General features: G+C 42.4%; 1 protein-coding gene across 1 annotated transcript; it reads left to right on the top strand.

The window, feature by feature from the left end:
• Nucleotides 1–1163: 1163 nt before the first annotated feature.
• Nucleotides 1164–26054, top strand: arl10 (ADP-ribosylation factor-like 10). Its single transcript, XM_028596166.1, has 4 exons — nt 1164–1448; nt 11501–11684; nt 20189–20364; nt 25296–26054. The coding sequence occupies exons 1-4, from the start codon at nt 1311–1313 to the stop codon at nt 25467–25469; spliced, it is 672 nt and encodes a 223-aa protein (XP_028451967.1). The 5' UTR covers nt 1164–1310; the 3' UTR covers nt 25470–26054.

The raw sequence follows: 26054 nt of genomic DNA, 5'->3' as shown, positions 1-26054 counted from the left end.
ATATGAAGTTGTTGATGCTCAAAACTTCCTTGGGAGAGGACACACAGACCCCCCACTATGATATGGCCCCCTTCTCCCCCAAAGGCATATTCTAGCCCATATACAGTACAGTATACCCACTACAATACATTAGACTACACCACTGGGACCAGCTCACGTGTTTCAGCCATGGGTGTATTATAGGGTTGCAGCTTGCATGTGAAATTATCAGCTGTTGTCAGATGTTGTACATTTGACTGCCCTATCTCACCGGCAAGCCGGCCGGCGGCGGGCGGGGTGCTTCTGATGCCTTCAATTCCTATCGGAAATATTACTAATTGGTCTTTCGGCGAGGATGAGCCCACATACATGGCCATTGAGTTTAGAGTGAGGCATTTCTTAATAAGTGAAACTACCCTGTATTTAGAGACGTGTTTTAAGACATTTTAAGATCATTTATCTAAACTCTCATTGTGTAAATATTTTGTGAAAGCACCAATAGTCAACCCTATAGTATCACCGCAATATCGACATCATTTGGTCAAAAACATTTTGATATATACTGTATATTGGCATTAAGGCCTTTATTGTGACCGCTTAGGCGTGAAAGGGGAGAGAGGGGGAGAATGACATAAAGGAAAGTGCCGCAGGTCGGAATCGAACCCGCAACACCCGCGTCCAGGACTCAGCCTTTACAGATGGGTGCACACTCCACCACTATAGGCAGCCCGAAAAATATCGGGTGACCTTTTACTTGAAGGTATTTACATAAGAGTGACATGACACAGTCATGAACACATGAATCCTAACCCTAACTCTAACTTGTCATAACAAAAACTGAATGACACTTACTAAAAGAAGCATTAGCCTATGTCATAAACGTTTATGAGTTGTTTATAATGTTTATGACACGTTCATGACAGTGTCATGTCTCTTGTGTAGATACCTTCAAGTGAAGTCTAACCAAATACCATGACAGGCTATTTGATTTGTTTCCCTTTCGCCCGCCGCATGTTTAAGGAGCGGATGGGGATGATATTTCACTGGGAATGTAGGCTATAGCCTATGATATGACTTGACAGATCGATCGAAATCGATTGATTTGGTGTCAGTTTAGAAGCTACACCTGAACGCAGCATCCCCCCACCACCACCACCACCTTCCTCCCCGCTTCCCGTATTGCGCGTCTCGAAACAAAAACAAGCGGAGCGAGCTCGGTCACATGTAGGCTCGAGCGTTCAGCGGCAGCAGAGCGAGTAGAAGGAGGAGAAGGAAGCGGCAACAGTCGGTCAGTCTCAACACACACACCTTCCAGCTTGTCCGCTTCACATATGGTTCTCCTCCGGCACATCTCCTTCGCCCTGACCGCCGCCGTGGCTGCCCTGGGCTCGGCTCTCTTCATCGCCCTCAACTTCTTCTACAAGAGGCGGATATGGTCCCCGCAGGCGGAATACTGCACGATCAAAGAGGTGACACACACTGTTCCCAATATCTTTAACACTCTTTATGGTATTTCATTGTTTATTCAACTAGTTAACTTGGCGGTAAAGAGACTGGTCTTACACCTGACAGGCGGGCTGAATGAATGAAGAAAGCACTGCAGATTTCTGATGAATATAATTCATAATGATGATGATAATGATGATGATGATGGTGGTGGTGGTGGTGGTGGTGGTGATGATGATGGAAATGGAATGATGAAGAAGAGGATGTTGATGATGGTAACATTTAAAAACAATCACATGTGAAGGGTGAGAATGATGATCATGATGATGATGGAATAGAAAAGAAGATGCTGCTCATAATTCACTGACGTGTCAATGGTGTGATGATGATGATGATGAAGATGGTTACACTGGTCAAACAGATGTAGGCATAATAATAATAATATATAATTTATAATAATTGATACTGTTTATTGATCCCCAGTGGGGAAATGAATGAAGTCTAAGAGCTTAAATGCTGTGGCAAGCAAATATAAGTTAAGATGCTCATAATTCCTATAAAAATAAAAAAACATTCCGAAACACGTGTAATGTTTTGAATCTGCAGAAAGTTTGGAACAATACAGCAGATTAATTAACTAATAATAATGTAATAATGTAAATAATAATATTTACATGAATAAAGACATTTGCATGCAGAAAAGGCTGGGTACCGAATTCAGTACTTTATAGGCACCGACCGAATTGACTCTAAAGTGTTGAGAATCGAAAAATGCCTCGTCGTTCAATATGGGGAGAGCGGTAGCGCCCAACTACGCGCTTCGTCACCCCTGGCGTTGCGCGCCGCTCGGATTTGCCGCTGTGCGCTGCGCTCAGAGTTCAAATTATGTAAACTTTTAAGCTAGTTGCTGCTGACCTTTCGAAAAGCCCAACCAATGAGATAACAGCATGTCTTTAGGGCGCCCGGTTAGCTCACCTGGTAAATAAAGGCCCACATATAGAAAATGACCCAAACTAGGTTCAAGCAGCCCTTCTGCTGCATGTCATTTCCCCCCCCGTCCCCCTCTCTCTCTCCCCCTTCAAATCTAAGCTGTCCTACAGAAATAAAGGCCTAAAATGACCCAAACTAATTCAGCAGACACTTTGGCCATCTTTTTTTTTTTTTTATTATTTACAGTCTACGGTCCACAGCTTGGCGTCCGTTTCGTGTCCTCCTGCCGGCTTTTCCAAACCGGGGGCATGCCGATCGCCATCTACTGTAACTAACACACTCACTGTGGAGAAGTAGCTCATGCAATCCCACACCAAAACACCAGAACTGTCCCTTTAATGCGTAGGATGAGGGTGAAGACGTGAGCAGGCTGATGATGTTGGACAAGAAGAATAGGAATTGATGAAAATTAGGAAAAAACGTCCAGATGTGTATTCCAGTTCCACATCATGAAGTTGAGGCTAATATAACTGTAGTGTGTTACAGACACAGAAGCAGACAGGAATGAATGAATGAACGAATGAATGAATGACTCTTCAGTGGAGCAATTCAGCTCCAGTCTGAATCTCTTAATCAAATCCCTTTTGCATGTGTCTAATGTTGTTTCTTAGATTCAACCTGCAGCAGCCGGTAATAAGCTGAGCCTGCGTTATCTGGCTCCGTCTTTCTCCAGAGCATAATGTTGTCAGTGTCTGCCAGAAGCTCGCTGCACAGGGGAGAGAGGGGGGCTGTAAATGTATTTGTCCCGGGAGCCAAATTGTACCAAGACAAGATGCAACGTAATCGCGGCGTCGGCTTGGGAAAGCAGGGGGGAGTTGACTAACAGCGTGTTTTTGACCTTGGGGAGTTTAAGCAGGTGGGAGGGCGGCACATGCTCATTTACACAGCAACAAATAATCTCTGAAAGAGTGGAAACAGATTGAGCTGCTGGATAAACTGTACCAGCAGCCCCATGCCAGAGAATAGCTGTCCGGATGTACCTTCAATGCCTGAGTCTCTTTAGATTATTAGTTCAGTTTTTGTTATTTCTGCAGATACTTGCACCACTCTGAATAATTTGGCTTCACGTTGAGAGCTCGGGAGCAGCTACAGTACAGCTGAAATATATAATCTTTTGGGCGCCTGGGTAGCTCACCTGGTACAGTAGAGCGGGCGCCCATATGCAATGTTGGGAAAGTTCACTTTGTACATGAACTAGTTCAGAGTTCAGTTCACAAATTTTAAAATGAACTAGTTCAGTTCATAGTTCATACTTCAACATTTTGAACTAAGTTCACAGTTCCAAAAATGAACTAGTTCATAGTTCTTTTTTTCCATATGTTGCTGCGAGCTATTATTTTTCTACATTATGGCCACAGCCCATATTTTATCAGTTTTATCACTGAAACTATGCGTCAGATTTCATCTTCATATCCAATCAGTTCAATGTGCCGTTTCAGGTTTGCTGTGGATGGGACTGAAGTGCGGATTTTCTTTTTGAAAGCCGGCGGGCAAAGTTTGCACAGAAATGTCAGATTTTTCGCATCCTCACCGACCTCGTCATAAAACTCGTTTAAATGATCATACGACGCCTCCACGCTGCTTTGTGTTGTGATGACCCATGTGGCGGTGAGACACTGGTGGCTGCTGTTGCCAGATTGGGTGTTTTTTCTGCTACATACTAAGGCCTGTTTACGGTGTGTTTTAGCCGTGGTTTTGGCCTGGAAGGCTCTATAGAAATCTGGAACCCTATTGGACGAAGTTAAACTGAGAGAGCGTGCGGTTCACAGACCCCAGAATGAAGGAGTTCACAGTGACGTTCATCAGACAGTAATACGGTACGTTCAGTTCACGTTCGCCCAAAATATGAACGAGTTCATGAATTATCGTTCAGTGAATGCGTTCAGGCACAACACTGCCCATATGCAGGGTGAAGTCTCTTGGTTTAGCACCATCGTGCCTGCACAGCAACCAAAACCCCAAACCTGTGCTCACAAACCACATGTGGCACTCTGCACTATATAGTGGCCTTGACCAACTGCCACTTTGCTCATTTGAAAGCCATGATGTCTCTCTCTCTCTCATGGGTTGGCCAAATTCTCTGGGCGGGCAAAGCAGAGAAAGGGGAGGTAACCTTGCTCCTTATGACCTCATAAGGGGAAGATTCCAGATCGGCCCATCTGAGCTTTCATTTTCTCAAAGGCAGAGCAGGATACCCAGGGCTCGGTTTACACCTATCACCATTTCTAGCCACTGGGGGACCATAGACAGGTTGGGGGAACTCATATTAATGTTAAAAAACTTCATAAAGTGAAATTGTCATACCATGGGACCTTTAAAGTAACTCTCCCTAAAACTTCAGATTGAGTATTTCGTGTTTCTGTGCACAGATTAAACAAACAAGATAGAACGGGTTAATCAGTGAGTTTTATAGGTGTTACTAGGTGTATTTTTGAACTTTGGACTGGCTAGCTGTTTCCTCCTCGCCCAAGTCTTTATGCTGTGCTAAGCTATTCACATCATGAGCTTGATATCCATCATCTCGTCTCACTGTTAAAGAGCCCCTATTATCTTACCTTTTCATTGTCAAATTTGTACTCTTAGGGTCTACTAGAATAGGTTTACATGCTTTGATGTTAAAAATATTATGCAAGTTAGGTAATGTAGTATTTCAATAACGTTATTAATCGCATGTGAATTCTTGAATGTTTGATTTAACATTTGATTTTATGTTTTTTATTCTTTTTATTACTATATTTACAGATATAGATAAATGCTGGAATCATGTTACATATCACAGATTGTTGAAAGAAATGTCCTATTTTCAGTGGATTTTACATTTGTGTTTTATTACTTTATTTAACGTGATCGTAGAATGCGCATATGCAGCTCTAAAAATAAATCGCAAATCGAATCCCCAATACCTGGCAGAAAAATCTTAGATTTTTTTCCTATCAAAGTTCCATCTCTCCTCTCTGTGTTAACCAAGTGTCTGCTTTGCTGGAGTGTCCTTGAGCAAGACGTGAAATCCCTGTCAGCAGATCTGCAGCTGAGCTGAGCTTTTTTCCTCCCTGTGGAGCGGAAAAACAATAGAAATCAATACAGTATCACTGTCTTTTTATGAGAAATGACTGAACCGGCAGAACTGAGGTTAAAATCTAAAAAGACAGAAGTCTGAAGTACAGTATTTAATCTGACAAAAGGGAGCAGGAGAAACATGGACAGTGAGCTGGCTTGATTTGATCAATTTATTAACCAAAGAAATGTCAGAGACTTGTAGAGCTGCAAAGATGAATCGATTGGTTGTCAACTATTAAATTAATCGCCATCTATTTTGATAATTGGTTTGAGTCATTTTTTATGATAAAGAGTTGTGGACAAAACAAGACATTTTCTGACATGGGCATTTTCTAGACCAAACAACTAGTCAATAATCGAAGAAAGAAATTAACAGATTAATCCACAATGAAAATAATCATTGGTTGTAACCCTAGAGATTTACAAAAAAAATGACTGTATTGTTTTGTTCAGTAAAATGCCTTCCTAAACGTCTCCTGTAGCAGATTTACCGGCTGCAGAGCTGCTCAATGCTGTCAGTTTGAACAGACTGCAGCTAGAAATACATGGAGGCGAGCTACAGCTCTGACAAAGCAACCATGTTTATCTGATGTTTACCCAGCAACACCAGTCAGGGATTACAGACAGAAACACGTCAACAGAATATTGAAATTCTTCCTCTGGCCTCCTTTTGATAGGAATCTCCAGAGGCCCCACGGTACGATATTATCACAATACTTATGTCAAGAAATGATATTATCATGATACTTATCTCACAGTACAATATTATCACGATACTTACACTATTATCACGATACTTATCCCACGATATATTATCACAATACTTTTCCTGCGATACGATATTATCACGATACTTATCTCGCAATATATTATCACAATACTTATCCCATGATACGATATTATCGAGATACTTATCACACGATACAATATTATCACGATACTTATGTCGTGATAAAATATTATCACAATACTTCTCACGATACAATATTATCACGATACTTATCTCAAAATACAATATCACGATACTTACTTATACTTTTTTCGTGCATCCCTGTGGAGGCTGGGGGCATTGAACCCGAGTGGACAATGTTCAAAGTTTCCATTGCTGAAGCTGCAGCGAGGAGCTGTGGTCTTAGGGTCTTAGGTGCCTCAAGGGGCGGTAACCCACGAACACCGTGGTGGACAACGGTGGTCAGGGAAGCCGTCCGACTGAAGAAGGAGTCTTTCCGGGATATGTTATCCCGGAGGACTCCGGAGGCAGTTGCAGGGTACCGAAGGGCCCGAAGGGCTGCAGCCTCTGCCGTGAAAGAGGCAAAGCAGCGGGTGTGGGAGAAGTTTGGAGAAGACATGGAGAAGGACTTTCGGTCGGCACCAAAGTGCTTCTGGAAAACTGTTCGCCACCTCAGGAGGGGCGGGGAACCATCCAAGCTGTGTACAGTAAGGATGGGACACTGTTGACCTCAACTGAGGAGGTAATAGGGCGGTGGAAGGAGCACTTTGAGGAACTCCTGAATCCGACTAATACGCCCTCTATGTTAGAGGCAGAGCTGGAGGATAATGGGGGATTGTCGCCGATTTCCCAGGCGGAAGTCACTGATGTAGTCAAACAACTACACAGTGGCAAAGCCCCGGGATTGATGAGATCCGTCCAGAAATGCTCAAGGCTCTGGGTGGGAGGGGCTGTCCTGGTTGACACGCCTTTTCAACATTGCGTGGAAGTCTGGGACGGTGCCAAAGGAGTGGCAGACTGGGGTGGTGGTTCCCCTTTTTAAAAAGGGGGACCAGAGGGTGTGTGCCAATTATAGGGGTATCACACTTCTCAGCCTCCCTGGTAAAGTCTACTCCAAGGTGCTGGAAAGGAGGGTTCGCCAATAGTCGAACCTCGGGTTGAGGAGGAACAATGCGGATTCCGTCCTGGTCGTGGAACAACGGACCAGCTCTTCACTCTCGCAAGGATCCTGGAGGGAGCCTGGGAGTATGCCCAACCGGGTCTACATGTGTTTTGTGGATTTGGAGAAGGCGTATGACCGGGTCCCCGGGAGATACTGTGGGAGGTGCTGCGGGAGTATGGGGTGAGGGGGTCTCTTCTCAGGGCCATCCAATCTCTGTACAACCAAAGCGAGAGCTGTGTCCGGGTTCTCGGTAGTAAGTCGGACTCGTTTCAGGTGAGGGTTGGCCTCCGCCAGGGCTGCGCTTTGTCACCAATCCTGTTTGTAGTATTTATGGACAGGATATCGAGGCGTAGTCGGGGTGGGGAGGGGTTGCAGTTTGGTGGGCTGGGGATCTCATCGCTGCTCTTTGCAGATGATGTGGTCCTGATGGCATCATCGGCCTGCGACCTTCAGCACTCACTGGATCGGGTTCGCAACCGAGTGTGAAGCGGTTGGGATGAGGATCAGCACCTCTAAATCTGAGGCCATGGTTCTCAGCAGGAAACCGATGGAATGCCTTCTCCAGGTAGGGAATGAGTCCTTACCCCAAGTGAAGGAGTTCAAGTACCTTGGGGTTGTGTTCGCGAGTGAGGGACAATGGAGCGGGAGATTGGTCGGAGAGAATGCGCAGCGGGTGCGGTATTGCATTCAATCTATCGCACCGTAGACGAAAAGAGAGCTTAGCCAGAAGGCAAAGCTCTCGATCTACCGGGTCAGTTTTCGTTCCTACCCTCACCTATGGTCATGAAGGCTGGGTCATGACCGAAAGAACGAGATCCAGGGTACAAGCGGCTGAAATGGGTTTCCTCAGGAGGGTGGCTGGCGTCTCCCTTAGAGATAGGGTGAGAAGCTCACTCATCCGTGAGGAGCTCGGGAGTAGAGCCGCTGCTCCTTTGCGTCGAAGGAGCCAGTTGAGGTGGTTCGGGCATCTGGTAAGGATGCCCCTGGGCGCCTCCCTAGGGAGGTGTTCCAGGCACGTCCAGCTGGGAGGAGGCCTCGGGGAAGACCCAGGACTAGGTGGAGGGATTATATCTCCAACCTGGCCTGGGAACGCCTCGGGATCCCCCAGTCGGAGCTGGTTAATGTTGCTCGGGAAAGGGAAGTTTGGGGTCCCCTGCTGGAGCTGCTCCCCCCGCGACCCGACACCGGATAAGCGGATGGATGGATGGATGGATGGATGGATACTTACAATATTATTACGATACTTATGTTGTGATAAAATATTATCACAATACTTCTCACGCTATTTATCTCACGATACAATTTTATCGCGGTACTTACGTCATGAAACAATATCACGATACTTATCTAAAAACATGATATTATCACAATACTTACAATATTATCACGATACTTATCCCAAGATACGATATTATCATGATACTTACAATATCACGATACTTATCTCACAATATGATATTATCACGATACTTATCCCCATGGTACGATATTATTGCAATGCTTATGTCACGATACGATATCACAATACTTATGTCACTGTTATGGCTATGGCTACGACCCAGAACACGGAGTACCACACACAGACATATCCAAAAACCACTCTCACAGGGATCCAAACGAGGTGATGAAACGTTTGAGGAGCTAAAGGCTAGCGGCACAGTAGTCGTAGGCACAGGTTCGAGTGGTGTAGGTCTGGATGAGAAGACAAAAAACAAACATAAGTAAGCGGAGCACGAAAAAACAAGAGGCAAGAAACTTGAGAGCACGATTCACTTGGGGCCAAGTTACCACTTAGGTAGCTGTACGATCTGGCGCCGAAGACAGGTTCCAACCAGGTCTAAATACTGCAGCCGTGATGAGATGATCAGCAACAGCTGAGCAGAAGGAGATTGCAGGATAGCCAGCAGCTGTGCAGATAGGTGGATCGCCCGGCCACGCCCCTTGACCTACTTTCAGCCACGCCAGCACATGGACAGACACACAGGACAAGGAAAACAAACAAACCCAGCCGCTCCCATAACAGTCACAATACAATATCACGATGCTTATCTCATGATATGATATTATCACGATGCTTATCTCATGATACGGTATTCTTGCAATTTTAAACCAATTGTGATATTCTGCGATTTATTGCAATTTGTTACTTTTTTGCCAACTTCAAATTATGTCCCAAAAGGAAAACTTTGTCAACATGTGTTTTATCTAAAAAGACACATTTCTCTGTTGGTTCATCTCACTTCAATTTTCCATCTTAAAGTTAAGTTAAGTAAGCTAAGTTAAATTCTAATGTGCAGTTTATAGAACGAAAGATTGATACTTGGCGTCCGCGTATGGATACAATTTTTGATTTGATTTTTTTTTATTTATCTCGAACAATCAACATTATGTTAAAAACGAAAAGAAAAACACAACTGGATAAAAATACAAGTATTGCCACGGAAAATACCACGATACTATGCTGTATCGATTCATTCCCCCACCCCTACTTCTGACACAATGACAAGGTAGTTGTTATGTGAGTCTATATCAATGACCTTTAATTTCCGGGATTGTTCAGGTGAAGCCGGAAGTTCTGCCGGATGTCCCTAATAAAACTTTGAGAATCGATTATTTTAACCCAGCCCTAATGATAGGCACTTCTGCAGATCATCACTCTGAATCAAACAGAATGCATTAGACAGTTGGGAATTTGACCTGGTTTATACAAAAGAAATTATAATGTTCTAATGTTCAAGAATATGAATCAGTGTCTGCAAACCTCTAGAGGTAAAAGTCGTGATGTTCTACTTTAAATAAAAGACATTGGAGACCAGTATTATGATGACCCTGCTTTTTGTTACTACATCTTTAGATCAGATTTCAAAGAACTCTTTCTCTACTCGCCTGTACCTGTCAAAAACACAAGTGGCTGTAAAGGTTAGCAGCCGGATTCAAACCTCCATGCTCTCTTTGCACCTGAGACACCACAATCCCTCTGAGACCCCACACATGTCAGTCATCTCCTCTTTTTAAATCCAACAAAGGTTAGTCCTTATTCATGCCGTGTGCTGATGTGCAGCTGCGCTTCTGTGGAGGTTAATTAGCAATTCATATCAGCCCTTTTAGAGCTGGGATGTTTTAGCTTTCTTATTAAAAATATATCACGCTTGAGCCTTAAAGAGGAGTTTATTTTCAAAAGCATTCCCTCAGAATAAGCTTGGATATCTTGACACATAAATCTAAATAACACTATGTGTTCTTAATTATTTTAATTTGAAGAGATTTCTTTCTATTTATTATTTAGTTATCTTTATGTGGGATTTGTTTAAAAATCTAATTATTCAATTCTTTTTAATATTTAAGAATATTGACGTCTGAAGTCAAACAAGTGAAATCAAATGTTGATTACACTCTACGCAGTTTAAAAATTGCATAGCAATACATTTTTAATTACCGATTCTCGATGCATCGTTACATCCCTAACCGGAAGCCAAAATTACGCGAATAGGGCAAAACTTTTCAATACTAATACCAATACCATGACTTCGATACCGGTTCCTGAAGAATACTTTTTTTGATACCAATTTTATAAAATCCATTTGAACAAAAATAAATTACAACAGCACAAATCCTGTTTATTTTTCAGCTCCTACTACGTGAGCCCCTCTACTGTGTAACGTAGAGTTTTTCCTGTGTGTCTCTACGACGTGTAACGTTAGCCAGCCAATCACAGACATTATTAGATCTTGGTAGAAGCATGCTGCGTCCTTATTGGCTCCCTGACGCTGATGAGATTTACTCCTCAGGTATTGAAATTAGGTATTGAATGATGAGGCATTTTTTGATACTCATTACTTTAGAGGCGATTTCGGTCGCTGCCTAAAAATGATTGAATTCGGTACTCATATATGTAAATCAGGGGGTGTATCACGTTGTATGAAACCACCTGTTGATTTCAGACAACGTGTACTGTATCGATACCTCTGTTTTCAGATTCAGCTGTGGTTTAATATGCCGAATGTGCGCCTAATGTGTAATTCTATAAAATATGCAATTCTTCCATACCCTCTCGTGCTAACTCATTTAGTTTTTTGCCTCCAGTCTACATTTGGGAACATTTCTGGACTGTGATTGTGTCTGTGCTCTGCCTGCAGGAGGAGGAGGAGCGTGGGACGCGTCAGGTCCTGGTCCTCGGTCTGGACGGGGCCGGGAAGAGCAGCATGTTGCAGGGTTTGACTCCTGGGGAGTCGGCGGCTAAGAGAGGCCGCTGCCGGCCTACACGCGGCTTCAACTTCATGAGCCTCAACGCCCCCGCCTGCCAGCTCGACTTCCTGGAGAGTAAGGCTACATTTTGGTTTAAAAACAAATATCTTTTGCTACGTTTACACCTCGCATTCACATTGCTGTGGCGTTTCAGTGCCTCCGAACCGGAGAAATGTGAACACGCTTGAAAACACTTCTGACCCGTTTTGGTTTGGAATCTCTGGGGTTGTGTTTCAGTCTCAACGGCCGCAAACGGAGACCTTTGGCAAAAACTACACTGACGCCAATGTTTCGCTCCCCGATTGGGTCATGACGTCTAGGGTATAGAGCTCAACAGTGTGGTTTCAGAAGTAAAAATCCCATTGATTTAGAATATCAGCCATAATGTCTAAACCATCCGAGGCAGACTGACCACGAGCTACGTGGTTGTGAAACGAAAGTTTTAGCTCTTGTAGAAGCTAGAAGTCTGTATGGAATCCACGTTTTGTCCGCGATCGTATGGAGAAAAACTACACTACACACAATCCTAAGCGTAACAGCGACGTCTCCGATTGGTCCTACTTGCTGTTACCATAGAAACGTTCACCGTACCTGCGAAACCACGAACGGCTAGAGCGAGCTTCTGCCAATTCAAGTCTATGATAGTTTCTCTGCGCGGTCTCGTACATTATTTTGCCGTTTTCATAACTTTTTCATTTGCGGCGAATCAAATGTTTTATGCTCACAATTCATCTCGTAGCTGGTTGGCTCGGTTCCAGACTTAAAACTCTTTATATAGGTAATTTTTATGAAACGTCAATGAAACAATTGAATCGGGAAAAACACTTCTGTTACCAGAGTTGTTAAAAAAGCGGGCAGTCACTGTTGAGCTCTATACATGCTGCCTTCTGTTTACCCTGCCACGCGCATGCCCAGTATACGAGAATGTTGATGAGATATTTTGTTTTGGGCGTGTTAGTTTAAATGGAGATTAGTTCTTCTTCTGGAGCTGAAAACAGGCTCTGTGTGAACTCTAGAAGGCATTTGTGTTTACTCAAAAAGCATGACGTTGAGATTTGGGAAACTTTTTTTCTTATCTGTTCAGTACAATTGGCCATTTGTTTCATTAAACTCGCACTGTGTCAAAGAACTCCATACTCCTCTTTTAATCGATTAGTTGTTTGGTGTATAAAACGTCGGAAAATGGTGAAAAATGTGGATCAGTGACCCAAAAGCCCAAGATGACATCCTCAAATGTCTTGTTTTGCCCACTACTCAAAGATATTCAGATTACTGTCACAGTAGTCTATATCAATGACGTTTCATTTCCTGGGATTGCCCTGCTTGAAATTCCCCTGGATGGCTGTCAATTTCCACTTTCTTCAGAATCAGAATCAGAATAAGCTTTATTGCCAAGTACGTTTTTTTTTACACATACAAGGAATTTGTTTTCGTGCTGTAGGTGCACGTCACACAATCTCTAAATACAAGAGGGCTAAGAGAAGCAAGCACCAGAATATAACAATACAAGTATAAACATATTTAGGGCCCGAGCGCCGACAGCGGCGAAGGAACTGTTTCTTTCTTTCTATTATTATTTTTATTTTCCCATCAAATGAATTGGCTTTTTGAGGGGCTTAACATATTCGAAAACTCACCAAATTTGGCGGTCGCATCAAGTCTGGTGAAAATTTACGTATTTTAAGGGTTTCGGGAATAGGCGCACGAAAATGGCTCACTAGCGCCCCCTAGAAAGTTACGAAAATTGAGCCCCTGCAGTGGGTTTAAGGTAGACTCACGAAACGTGGTAGACGTATGTAACATGTTAAGATGTACAATAAACTTCATTAGAGCCATACCCTAAACCCAACAGGAAGTCCGCCATTTTGAACTGAAAGTTCGAAATTAGTGTGATTTTGGCCATTTCCACATGTCGTACTTTAACGAACTCCTCCTAGAGATTTCATACGATCAACTTCAAACTCGGTCTGTGCCATCTTAAGACGTTAAAGATGAAAAGTTGTTAAAAGAAAAACTTTTCGTCATAGGGCGTGGCCGTGGCGGGGCGGCCCTTTTGTGCGTTTCGCCGCCGAAACAGGAAGTGGGAGTAACTCGAGTGTACGTTGTCCGATTACCTCAAAACTTTTCAGGATTAATAAGAGTCCAACCCTGAGGACAAATAAAGGCCGATATTTACTTAAAGTCATAGCGCCCCCTAGTAGCAACAGGAAGTAGACCTAAAAGTCAAGGTGCTATACTTTAACGAACTCCTCCTAGAGATTTCATCCGATGGACTACAAACTTGGTCTGTACCATCCCAACACCTTAACGATGAAAAGTTATTAAAAGAAAAACTTTTCGTCGGTGTGGGCGTGGCGTGGCGGCCATTTTGAGTGTTTAGTGATGAACAAAGAAGTTGTTGTAACTTGAGTGTACGTTGTCGTATCTGCCCGAAATTTCTCACGATGGACAAGGGTCCAGGCCTGAGGACACCTACAGGCCAAAATTGACTTTTGGTCATAGCGCCCCCCGCTGGCAACAGGAAATGCGCCTTATATGACAAACATCATCCGATTTACATGAAACTTAAAATGTGTGGTCTACATATGATACTGAGCCGCCCCCTATAATATGACCACGCCCACTTACTCAGGCCACGCCCCCTTTCATAACATTTGAACCGTTTAACATTTGAACCGTTTAAGGTTAGAGTCTCGTGTCATTGAACTCAGCAGAGACTTCGTTTTAATTGGTCATGGTTTGACCCGCCCCCTATGCTTAAGCCCCGCCCCCTTTCATAAAATCTTTAATGTATAAACCTTTAATGTATACCCTTGTGTGAGGTATCATTGAACTCAGCAAAGAGTTCCTTTTTAATTGGTGATGGTTTCACCCGCCCCCTATGCTTTGGCCACGCCCCCTTTCACAGCTAATGAACCGCATGACGTAGAATCTTTTGTGAGGTATTGTTGAACTGATCGTCTGAGTGCCGCGCAAATGCAGGGTCGCAAGGAGCGGCGTCCGCCGGTATATATATATATATATATAAATATATGTTGCATGACTAAAACTATTTTTGAACGTACACATGTTCCACCAAAACAAGTTCCTTCCTGAGGCTGTTTTGCAGAGGCACCGTCATTGTGTCCGGGGCTTAGTGACGACCAAGACGATTGTGATTGGTTTAAAGAAATGGCAACAAACCAGAGCACGTTTTTCTCCAGCCAGACCCTCCTCCGCAGCGCTGTGCAGGAAGGTCTTGCAATGTGAGACTATAGTCACAGACGAGTGAAGAAACTAGAACATATTCACATTTAGGAAGCTGGAATACAAGACAATTTTTACTTTTTTTCTCATTAGAAAATGACTAAAACCGATTAATCGATTATCAGAATTTGACGATTAATCGATTAATCGTTGCAGCTCTAAAGGGTTAGTTAGTCAGTACATTGCTTAGCTTCCGTTTCGTTTCTCCTGCCTGCTTCTCCAGACTGGCCATCTTGACTGTGGATAAGTACTTCATAGAGCCACATTTCAAAATATCCAACTATCTCTTTAACATGCAAACATTTAGGGCTGTTCAGGTGTGAAATATTGCTGGTATGTGTTGTTCTTCAGCTGTTCTTTAAAGGTATTCCGTCATGAACGTAAACCAAAAAAAAAGGAGAGGCATACAAACATTCCATACAAATTCAAATAAATCCTGTTTATCAGCATTCCACTGAAAGCCACCCGCTCTGCACTAAAAATAACATGTGAGAGTGCGAGATGCTCAGCTGCAGTCGGCCTCAGAATGAATTTCTGTGGATGTGTTTGGAGGGAATGTGTCACGTTCAGCGGCTGATTTATTCATGATGTGAACACAGAGATCGCTGGGCGCCCAGAATCCGTTTCTCATCTCGGAAAGTAAGAAGAACACATGTCACCGCCAACCTCACTCAGACTAACTTCAGTGGCCCCGGTGCAGTAAATGTCAGAGTCTTTGCCTGGCTGACGTTGATGCAGAGGCATGTTGTCAGCTTAGCGCACACTTACACACATGGGGAGCACAGGGAGCACAGGGAGTGCCGGGTTCTCCTTATGAAGTACAGTGGAGAAATTCAGCTAAAAGCCTTTTGACTCTGAAAAGATGCAGATCAGCGGCCTTAGAAAACTGTGCAGCAAATTTGCGTCAGTCGGAAGAGGCGTACAGACGCAACATAGGACGTGAGTACACACAGAAATATTTGGATTCATAAAACTGTGGGCACGCACGTCCTACGCCGGTTTCCCTGTAGAAATCCCAATTATTGCGTAGAAGAGCGGCTTACGCCTTCTTTTGTGTGTATGCCACGTTTATAAATGAGGCCCCAGATCAGTTAGAGGAGTTTTAGACTTTGAGCTGCTAACATTTGGGTTTGTGCTAAAGGGAACTGAGAAAAAAACAGGAAGAAGTTCTAATATTTTATACAAACCTCTCGGTCTCATCTTTCATTTCTTCAGCTGTCCTGTCAATAAAGGCCTAAAAATGCCCCAAAAATAATATTTAAAAAGATATTTCAGAGTGACAGTGGATAAACAGGAAAGGTGGGAGAGAGACCGGGGATGACACGCAGCAAAGGGCCACGGGTCGGATTCGAACCCGGGCCACTGCAACGGCCTCAACCTACATGGGGCGCACGCTCTTACTGGGTGAGCTAGAGGTCGCCCCCATTCAGGAGCATTCTCGGCGTATTGCTATCTTGAGGCAGCAGAAAAGGAGGGAAATAAATCAATGTGGAAGCAGACATCAGACCGGAATGCCATTGGACGCATATCTAGGGATTCAACATATTTGGGGGGCAAAGTTAAATTTAGTTGGACTTTGGCTGCAGTACCTGGTAGGGATGTATGGATACACTCAACACACTATTCACAATTTTAGGTTAACAGAATGAGCTGCAGACAAATGACTGAAAAATATTACAACAGATCCTCTTATCCTAATATCAGAAGTGCAACTGAAATTGTATATTATCTTAAATAACAAATTAAATAAAAATAATTAGATTTTTAAAACAAATCCCACATCAAAATAACTAAATAAATAGAAATAAAGTCTCTTCAAATAAATAAACTACAAGAACACGTAGTGACAGTAACTTTAAGTGAAATCTAAAGTAGATTACGCCCTAGGCCTTTAAAGAATTGCATCGCAATTTATCTCAACCGGTAGTAATCCGATTCATTACATCCATAGTAGGGCTGCACAATTAGTCTCAATTTTATTGAAATTGCAATATGGACTATAGTGCAAAATTCAAATCAAAGGCAAAAAAAAAGCAATATTTTTTTAAGGCAAAATATGTGTTGACCCATTCCAAATGAAGTATTGTGGTGCTGCAGAGACGTCCCGGCCTACAAATCCTTTCCTACAGACTAAAGAAAACTATCTTTGTTGTATATATATATATATATATATATATATATATATAATAGAAAATTAATTATATATATATATATATATATATATATATATAATTAATTTTCTATAATAATTGTTTTTCAATGAAATTGAGAATAATAATATAAAAATGATCATTCCCTCCAATATCGTGAATCATATCGCAATCGCCATATCAGTCAAAAATAAGCACAATTAGTTATGTTCCTCATATGGTGCAGTCCTGATCCCTGGTGCCTGGTGTTAAACAACCCTCTACACTACTCCAAAAGTGCCGCCACACCATTGAAAACATTGCCGAGGTAGTTTTGCCCTCAGGACTCAAACTTCAGTTCAATATAAACACGCATTCCACATGACTCATTCATTGACGTGTGACTCAGTGTGTGTGTGTGTGTGTACATGTGGGTGTGTACCTAATGAGGTGGCCTGTAGAGCAGCAGGACGAGTCCTGCAGAGCTCCCTCTGACTACTGTAGAAAACATCAGATCCTCCCTCTGTACCGTAGCAGGTAAACAGGTATTTATTGCTGCCCCGGCACATCAGCTAAAGGTACATCACTAGCCAGTTCCCTAGCAACATTCTCCATTGAGTCCAACACTAAGGAATTCTCGCTGAGCTGAGCTGAGCTGTGCTGTGCTGTGCTGTGCTGAGCTGTGCCGAGCTGTGCTGTGCTGTGCTGAGCTGTGCTGATCGGCGGTTGCGTGCGGTGAGATTTTCAAATGCATGCTTGGCGCGTTGAGATCTCCACTTCTGAGCAAAATTTTAATTTTGAGAATATCAAACATTTCATTTTCTGCATTCATGTTGTATTTTTTGCTGCAAATGTCTTTTTTTTTATGTAAAGGAAATTATAATAGGTTTTTGGGGTGGGTTACACTGGCCAGTTTAGATTGTAACACACACCCCCCCCACTCCCATCCCACCTTCCAATTATGCCAATGGCTGAATCACACTCACCTCAATACTGTTATTAGTCCTCCTTTTTGTGTACAAAAAGGACACAAACAAACAAAAAAAGGAAAAGTTCTAAGAAGGCAAGAAAAAACTGAAAAAAAAGGATATAAAATGGAAGTCCTTAAGAAAGGAAAAAAAAAGGGCTGCATGGTTATGTTTTTGCTTAGAGATTTGTTGACATATCATGTCTGGAGGCAACAAGATGGAAAAAAATTAATCAATTTCCTCAGCAGGGAAACGAGGATATAAATAATGGCCAAGTGCCGTCTCTGCTTATTTCATCCCTCAGTGAAAACTGGATTAGTGATTCCATTTGCTCTGCTGCATATCTGGAATTAATCTGTGACCAAATTGGTTTGAAGACTGCTGTCAAAGCTGTCCATTTATTTATTCAACTGTCAAGTATTTTACTCTAACACTAAAGGATACCGACAGGAAACTTCTGCTACGCTGAAATGCCCTCCGGCAAGGCGATCTCTCAGAGCTTTTTCTTTTAGCCGACTTTGCCGCGACAGTATCTTTCGTAAGGGCCAATAAAAGAACATTACAGTTTACCTGTTTATCTCTGATTCTGATAGTTCACACTTCTACAGCTGATGTTTTGGCAGTGGTGGAAGAAGAATACAGATCCTTTACTTAAGAAAAAATACTTAACCACACCAAGTAAAAGTCCTGCATTGAAAATGTTACTTAAGTAAAAGTATGTAAGTATCATCAAGAAAATGCACTTAAAGTATTCAAAGTAAAAGTACTCAATGCTGAAAAATCCTCACATTTTAGAAACGGGAAACGATCCTCATTGTTTGAGCGGGATTACAAAATTGCCACGACACAGTTTATGCCCTTTAAAACTGGACTTTTTACCAGCACCTAAACACATCATGCATTTGAGAGTGAGGGCCCTATTTTAGCAATCTAAGTGCTAGGGGTGGGGAAAAAATCGATACAGCATAGTATTGCAATATTTTCCGTGGCAATACTGTATCGATACACAGATGCCAAGTATAGATCTATTATTATATATGTGTTGGTCAGTCTGTCTGCTTGACAATCCCATTTTGCAGCAACAAAATTGAAGTGAGATGAACAAACAGAAATGTATCTTTTTAGATAAAACAGATTTTGACAAAGTTTCCTTTTGGGGACATATTTTGAAATTGGGAGAAATTTGAAGTTGGAAAAAATATAAAAAATATATCGCGGAATATTGCAATATCTTTAAAATTGCAATAATATTGTATCGTGACATAAGTATCGTGATGATATCGTATTGTGAGGCCTCTGGTGATTCCCACCCCTTCTAAGAGCACAGCATGAAGCGCCTGGCGAGGTGCATTTAGGGCGTGTACGAATCCACTTTTACTAGTTTAACGGCGGAAAAAAGGGTCCTTGCATCAGGCGCATGGTTCAGAAGGGTTGTACTTAGTTTCCTCATTAATTCATAGGTGTGTTTTGGGCGTAACATGCAGTAAACCAATCAGAGATCATCTCCCATTACCTTTAAAAGCGTTTGGGTCTTGGAGCATTGCTATTATGATGGCGGATTAGCAATATTATTATTTGTCATCTTTTGCATGTTTGTGTGCTGCTGCACTTCCCTGTGTGTGTAACAAGCATAGCTGTGCACGAGCCTAGGCTAAAATAACAATGAAATGCTGTATTATTGACCTCAGACCAGGTTTTTGTTGGTCAATGGTGCAATCACTTTCCGCTGCCTCAAGATAGCAATACGCCAAGAATGCACCTGAACACACCTCCCTGTAAGACCAGCACACCCATGGGCTCACAGATGGGCCCAGGTGCATTTGCTATTTAAACGACGTGGGCGCTGGACGGTCTTAAAATAGCAAAGACACTTGCGTTGGGCTTTGTGCCGCGCTGTAGCGGGTGCGAGATAGGGCCCGGAGACTTTAAAAAAGGTCTCAAAACTGCACACGCAAATGTAACAAGATGCACGTCAGATGTATATGTTATTAGAGTTATGATCTCAAAATTGGAAGTATACAGTATATGGAGACAAGTCTGGGTTGTATTTTAATTAATTAATTAATATTATTTAATTAATTAAGTAGATGACTATATTTTACAAATTGTCACATTTGTAAACGTGTGTATCGTGAATCGTAGAATCGAGACTTCTGGTTGAGTTAAACCTCAATGGGTAGAGCCAAAAGACAGAAAGTCTATATTTTATGATACATTAAGGTTTTCTCTGCTGCAGTCGGCGGCGGGGAGGACCTGCGACGCTACTGGTCGGACTACGTGAGAAAGACTCACGTTCTGGTGTACGTGGTGGACTCCTCGGACAGGAGCCGGCTCCCATTGGCCAAGGCGGAGCTGCACCGCCTGCTGAGGGTGGAGCCCCAGCTGCCCGTGGTTGTCCTGGGAAACAAGCAGGTAAAGTCATTTACATCACTTTTTAGATTTCACAGCTAACAGTTTTGCAAACCTGGCTGTTGGTTTTAGCTTTTTGGGTAAACTTCTCCTACTGTACCATTCTAGGCAGCCATTGATTTCCTAATTCTACACCTTAAGGCTATGTTCACACTTGGCGTCTTTTTTTGAAGCTGCCAGCCGTGTTTTCAAGAAGTCCTGAGCACTGAGCGGCCTCTTTTTCTGCAGTCCAGAGAGTCGCTGCTATGGAGATAAAACACCGTCTTATCTCGTCACATTGATGTTAACTGGCAGGTTTCAGAACGCTGCGGACCGCCGCATGGAAATAGTTGCAAGTTTCAACTCGTCTCGTCGCAGACTTGATGTTCACAGTGATGGATCAAACTTTTAAGAGTTTTCCAAAATAATTTTTTTTATACCCATACGGAAATTAATGGAAACCAATGGCTGCCTGTAACGGTACAGATATATTTTTAAAAATCTCAAATGATACAGCATTCATTTAAAAATGAATGAAATGGAGCACAAGATTGGTGAAAATGGACGTGGAAGCAGTTAAGATGATACAGAAGTCTAAGTAAGAAAAAAAAATTGATGTCACATGAGGTCAAAATGTTCAAGTAAAAGTGCACAAAAAAGGGAAACAGATGTGTTGTAAGTGGAACAGGTGGAGAGGTACACGTTGTTCCCTTTTCATTTATCCAGCAGTGATCATCCATCAGGCTCGTGAAATAAACATTTCCACATTTCCTCCTCCGCTCATATTTCTTCCGTGCGCAGCACTTGTGGAATTATACATGACCCTCCAAGGGAAGCAGGAATATTTGTCACATCTTCTGTCGAGAGCGCTGCAGCTTTCACCCTCTCGGTGCTGAGCGCTACTCGCAATATTGGCCAAACATAAACGGAGGAATCTGAGCGGAAACTCATCGCACTTATCGTGAAGTCATCTGAGTTCAGCTGAATGCCCAAAAGTTCTGTACAGAGCAGGTGCAGCCCATGAGCTTCTGCAGTATTACGTGAAAACATCAACAACGTCTAAAGCAAGAGACATTTTAAACCACTACAGGTGTGACATAACACCCTCTTTTCTCCATCAAACCGAATACTTACTACAGAAATGAAAGAGACACGTATGCCCTTTTAACCCTTGTGTTGTAGGGCTGTCCTCGACTAAAGAAATTTTTAGTCGACTAACACTTATACAATTTTGTCGACTAATCGATTAGTTGATTTAATTGACAGAGCTGTGCGCTTTGAGAGGTGGTTAAGACTAGAAAAGCACAATATAAATGTAGTTAATTAACCATCTGTAAAACTGAGTTTCTCCACAATTAATCCTGCAAAAGCACCACTTTAAATCTTGTGTTTACCATAAATGTGCTCAGAAGTTTCTTGGAAATTAGTAATTAAGCACGAATAAGCATAAAAAATTACTAATCGACTAAAGAAATCTTAGTCGACTATGACCAAAACGACCGATTAGTCGACTAATCGACTAAGAGGTGGCAGCCCTATTGTGTTGTCTTCCTGTCGACCATGCAACTTTTTGTTTTTCTGGGTCAAAATTTTAAATTAAAACTTTGAACAAGCAGAACATAAACTTGAATGTGAGCACTGATCTCAGTTTTATCTCCAGAGTCAGGCTGTGTCAGAAACAACAGGTAAATGCATAGATTTCTGTCAAATAAGGTAACACAGACTCATTGCCTTTACCGTATGTGGACCGATCATGTCTTTACTGTACGCGGACCCCCCCCCCCACCCCCCCAAAAGGCCCATTCTGAGCAAGGAAAAACCCTGATGACGCAGGTGAAGTAAAAGGAATAATGTCCTCCGTAGGCTGAGCTCTTTGACAGTGATACAGGCTCTCACCCACCACTGCTTTGTTCTCTGCTTCGGCGTTCGCTACGTTTTTGAACAGTACAAAAGGATGTTTCCAGCAGAACCCGTGGTTTGGAAAAGATGGGGCGGTGCGAAGAAAACGAGGCGGACATCTCTAGACTCTAGCCTGGGCTGAATGGTTTGCGTAGGAGGGTGGCGTTACATTCACTGTCTTCACACACACACGTTTTAATCAGAACTGAGGCAACTAACGTTTGAAATTATGGCATCTAGCTATTTGGAATGACACATTGTGAAGTAAGATGGAAGTTAATAGTAATATAATTTTCAGGAAGTCAAGTCAGCATTTTGAGGTGGAATACATTTGTTTGTTATGTCAACCAAAACCAGTTTGTACTGCTATTGTACAGATATTTTGGGACTTGGGGATAAAATGAAAAGGTAAAATCAAGCTGGATTTGGAATATGAACATCTAGCACTCACCCCTTGTAGGCTTGAAAGTAGAGCTGTAACAATTCAAAATGTTGCTGTACAATGAATTGAAATGATTGTGATTAACATTATAATTGTCTCTTTCATTCAAATGGAATTTTTGGTTGGCCCCGTGGATGGGAAATTTTGTTATAAAAAACGAACGGATGGAAGCGTCGATTAGAGCATGGTTGTGTGCATGCTATGCAACAAGGAATTGGCATATCACCGCAGCACATCGAGCCTCAAGTATCATTTAGCAGCTAGCCCGACTCCGAGTACAAGGACCCACACCCAACCTACACTCCACCAGATGACTGGTTTAAGGACCAGGGTAACTAAGTCTGAATGTACTTGAAAGTATTGTGTTTTACTTAAAAAAACATAGTTTACAGAAGGTCTACCTACCTATAGGCTACCTGAATTTCTGAAATGTACTATATTTCTAAAAATGCTATTGCTACACTTAATGGCAAAAATTGCACTGGTCTGCTGGACTTGGTTGAACAAAAATAAACAATATTGTGTTGCTTAAGCTTATGTATTCAGTCATTATTCAATGGTATACTAAAAATCCATGTGAAAAAAATTACTTCTCACTGTTCTCAGGTCAAATATTTATGGAATTAAAATGCGATCAATTTCGATTAATTAATTACAAAGCCTGTAATTAATTAGATTTTTTTTTTTAATCGAGTCCCAGCCCTAGTATATATATATATAGTATATATCGCTGTTATGTGACCTAGACGATGTCATAACACAAATAGGTCTATAGGTCAAATACAGTCTATAAAGTAAACCACGCCTCTTTATTATCATTAAACATTTTTTCTAACTGTATCCCCCACTTGTCGTTTTTGTTGCTATGAATGTGTTTAGGGTCAAGTGCCAACAACTAACCATTGAAATAATAATAAAAATAAACTGCATAGTCCAAGCAATAGTTACTAAACAAAATCAACAATTACCTGTCATACGCCATAAGACCATAGCTAATGTTAGCAATTTACGGTATTGCTGTTAAACAACGAAACTTAAAAGCAAAAGCTCACTTCAGTCAGTCATGGTCATGAACTATTGCTTATAATTCTTCATAAAAGGCGGGCCAAGGCAATTTCTTTTATTGATTGATTGATTTTATTGACATTAGAGGACAAGTCTGTGTGCTTCACATTAAAGTGCATACAGCAACAAGTGGTGAGGTTAGTCCCTTCCCTGTGTGCAATTGCTCTTGGGGGAATTGTTGGGTCTCTGTAAATTATAGAGTGTGGTCTAGATCTACTCTATCTGTAAAGTATCCTTAGACAGTGTTGTAGTCAAGACCACCTAAACCGAGACCAAGTCATCACCATGACCCGACTGTATCGAGACCGAGACAAGGGTTGAGACAGATACAAGACCAAGACCAAGACCAGACCAGTGTGAGTCCCACAATGCATGCCACGATAAAATGTGGAAAATGCCAACCATAAGTAGGGCTGGATGCCAGCTGAACTTAGCCCCGCCCACAACATTTGAGGTCTGGAAGTTAGGTCTGAACTTGATCCGTTGTGGAGCAAATTGTCTTTCCTGGTTCGGTTGAAACATGCCCCATAATCACAGCCCAATGGAGCGGTATTAGACTCATATTCTGACTAGAATCTGAGTATGACGTCAGGCTAAACCATTGGCACTCCTCAAATTGATCTGAAAGATCCACAAAGAAGAAAGAAGTTGTTTTCTGTGGTTCTTCTTCATTAATCTATTTCATTGCCATAAGTGTATCATGAAAAATGCCTTGATAAAATAATTAAAAGGCAGTCGTGGTCTTGGCCGGTCTTGAAATGAAATCCTGAGTCCTCTTTATCTGAGAGCGAGACAAGACCGAGTAGAAATGCGGTCGATTACAAGATGAGGCCGAGACCTTCAAAAAGTGGTCCCGAGATCAAGACCGATCTCGAGTACTACAACACTGTCCTTAGAGAATTTCCGTTATGATTTGACACTATAAATAAAATAAAATTATAATATATATAATTATAAGAAATAGCATACAACAGTATGTAGGCCTATGCACTGTAGTAGTCAAGACCACCTAAACTGAGACCAAGTCATCACCATAATCAGAGTGTATCGAGACAAGACCGAGACTTTGAGGGGTTGAGACCGAGACAAGACCAAGACTGAGGGGTTGGGACCAAGTCAAGACCTAGACCAAGGCAGGGCGAGACCAAGTCAAGACCAAGACCAGATTTGTGTTAGACAGCCAGAGCTTCTTCTCCTGTCTCCCGCATTCACTTTCTTGGGAGTGCGTGTAAAGGGGGCAGGGAGAGGGGGGTTTACGGTAACAACTGTCAAATTAGATATAAGTTATTGGTTGCATTTGCAAGTTGTAACACATAGGCATAAATCAAACAATGCACAGGCAATTTTGTGAAATCCCTGCAGTTGGTCTTGAAATAAAATCTTGAGTCCTCTTTATCCGAGGCCGAGTAAAAATGCGCTTTGATTCCGAGACACAGACCTTCAAAAATCGGTCTTGAGAACTATAACACTGGGCCTATGTATATTGTATTTTGAACAAAGGAGACAATTCTTATTCAACTGCGTTTAACTGGTTTGACCCTCTTCACAGGATAAGCCCGACGCTGTGAGCGTGTCCGAGCTGCATGAAGCCTTGTCTCTGGGGCCCGTGACCGAGAGCAGGAAGCTGTTCCTCTTGGCTGCCCAGCTGGGCTCGGACGGCCCCCTGAGGAACTCCTGCCGGGGCCTGGACACCTTCCAGGACATCCTGCTCCAGCTCGTCTGATCTCAGAGCAGAGGAGTGGGAGACGGAGGAGGGATGAAAACAAAGGGATGGCTTGAAGCAAATCGTCCTCCTCCTCCTCTTCCTCCTTCTTGTTTAAGTACGGGCTTATATGAGGCAGAGGAGGAGGAGATGACAAAGGCTGCAGGAACGGAGGCAGAGAAATTGCTGAAGAAGATGCCAAGATGGAGCGCAAAGCCTCGTCTTCCTACTCGCCCTTTTCCAAACCACGTCAGTTGGTTTTTTTTTTCAGAAAGTCCTTCCGCTCGTCTCATCGTACAGTTATATTCCGACTCCACTCATCTTACTCACAGAAGAAGAGGAGGTGCAGAGAGAGGAGGACAAGGACCGAAAGGATGAAGGTCTGTTCGTGACTCAGAACCGCGACGTTGCCCCTCCTGCCAACGATTCAGACTTTGGACCAGTGGTGGAAGAAGTATTCCAATCCTTTACTATACTCTGTTAAAAGTAAAAGTCCTGCATTGATAATGGTACTTGAGTAAAACTATATAAGTGTCATTGGGAAAATGTACTTAAAGTGTTAAAAAGTACTCAATGGAGAGAAATCCTCACATTTTTAGATCCAAA

Source organism: Perca flavescens, chromosome 13 (genome assembly GCF_004354835.1).
Source record: "Perca flavescens isolate YP-PL-M2 chromosome 13, PFLA_1.0, whole genome shotgun sequence".
NCBI classification, from domain to species: Eukaryota; Metazoa; Chordata; class Actinopteri; order Perciformes; family Percidae; genus Perca; species Perca flavescens.
Note: the sequence above shows the minus strand (reverse complement) of the source record. Positions and strands in the feature narration are given on the sequence as shown.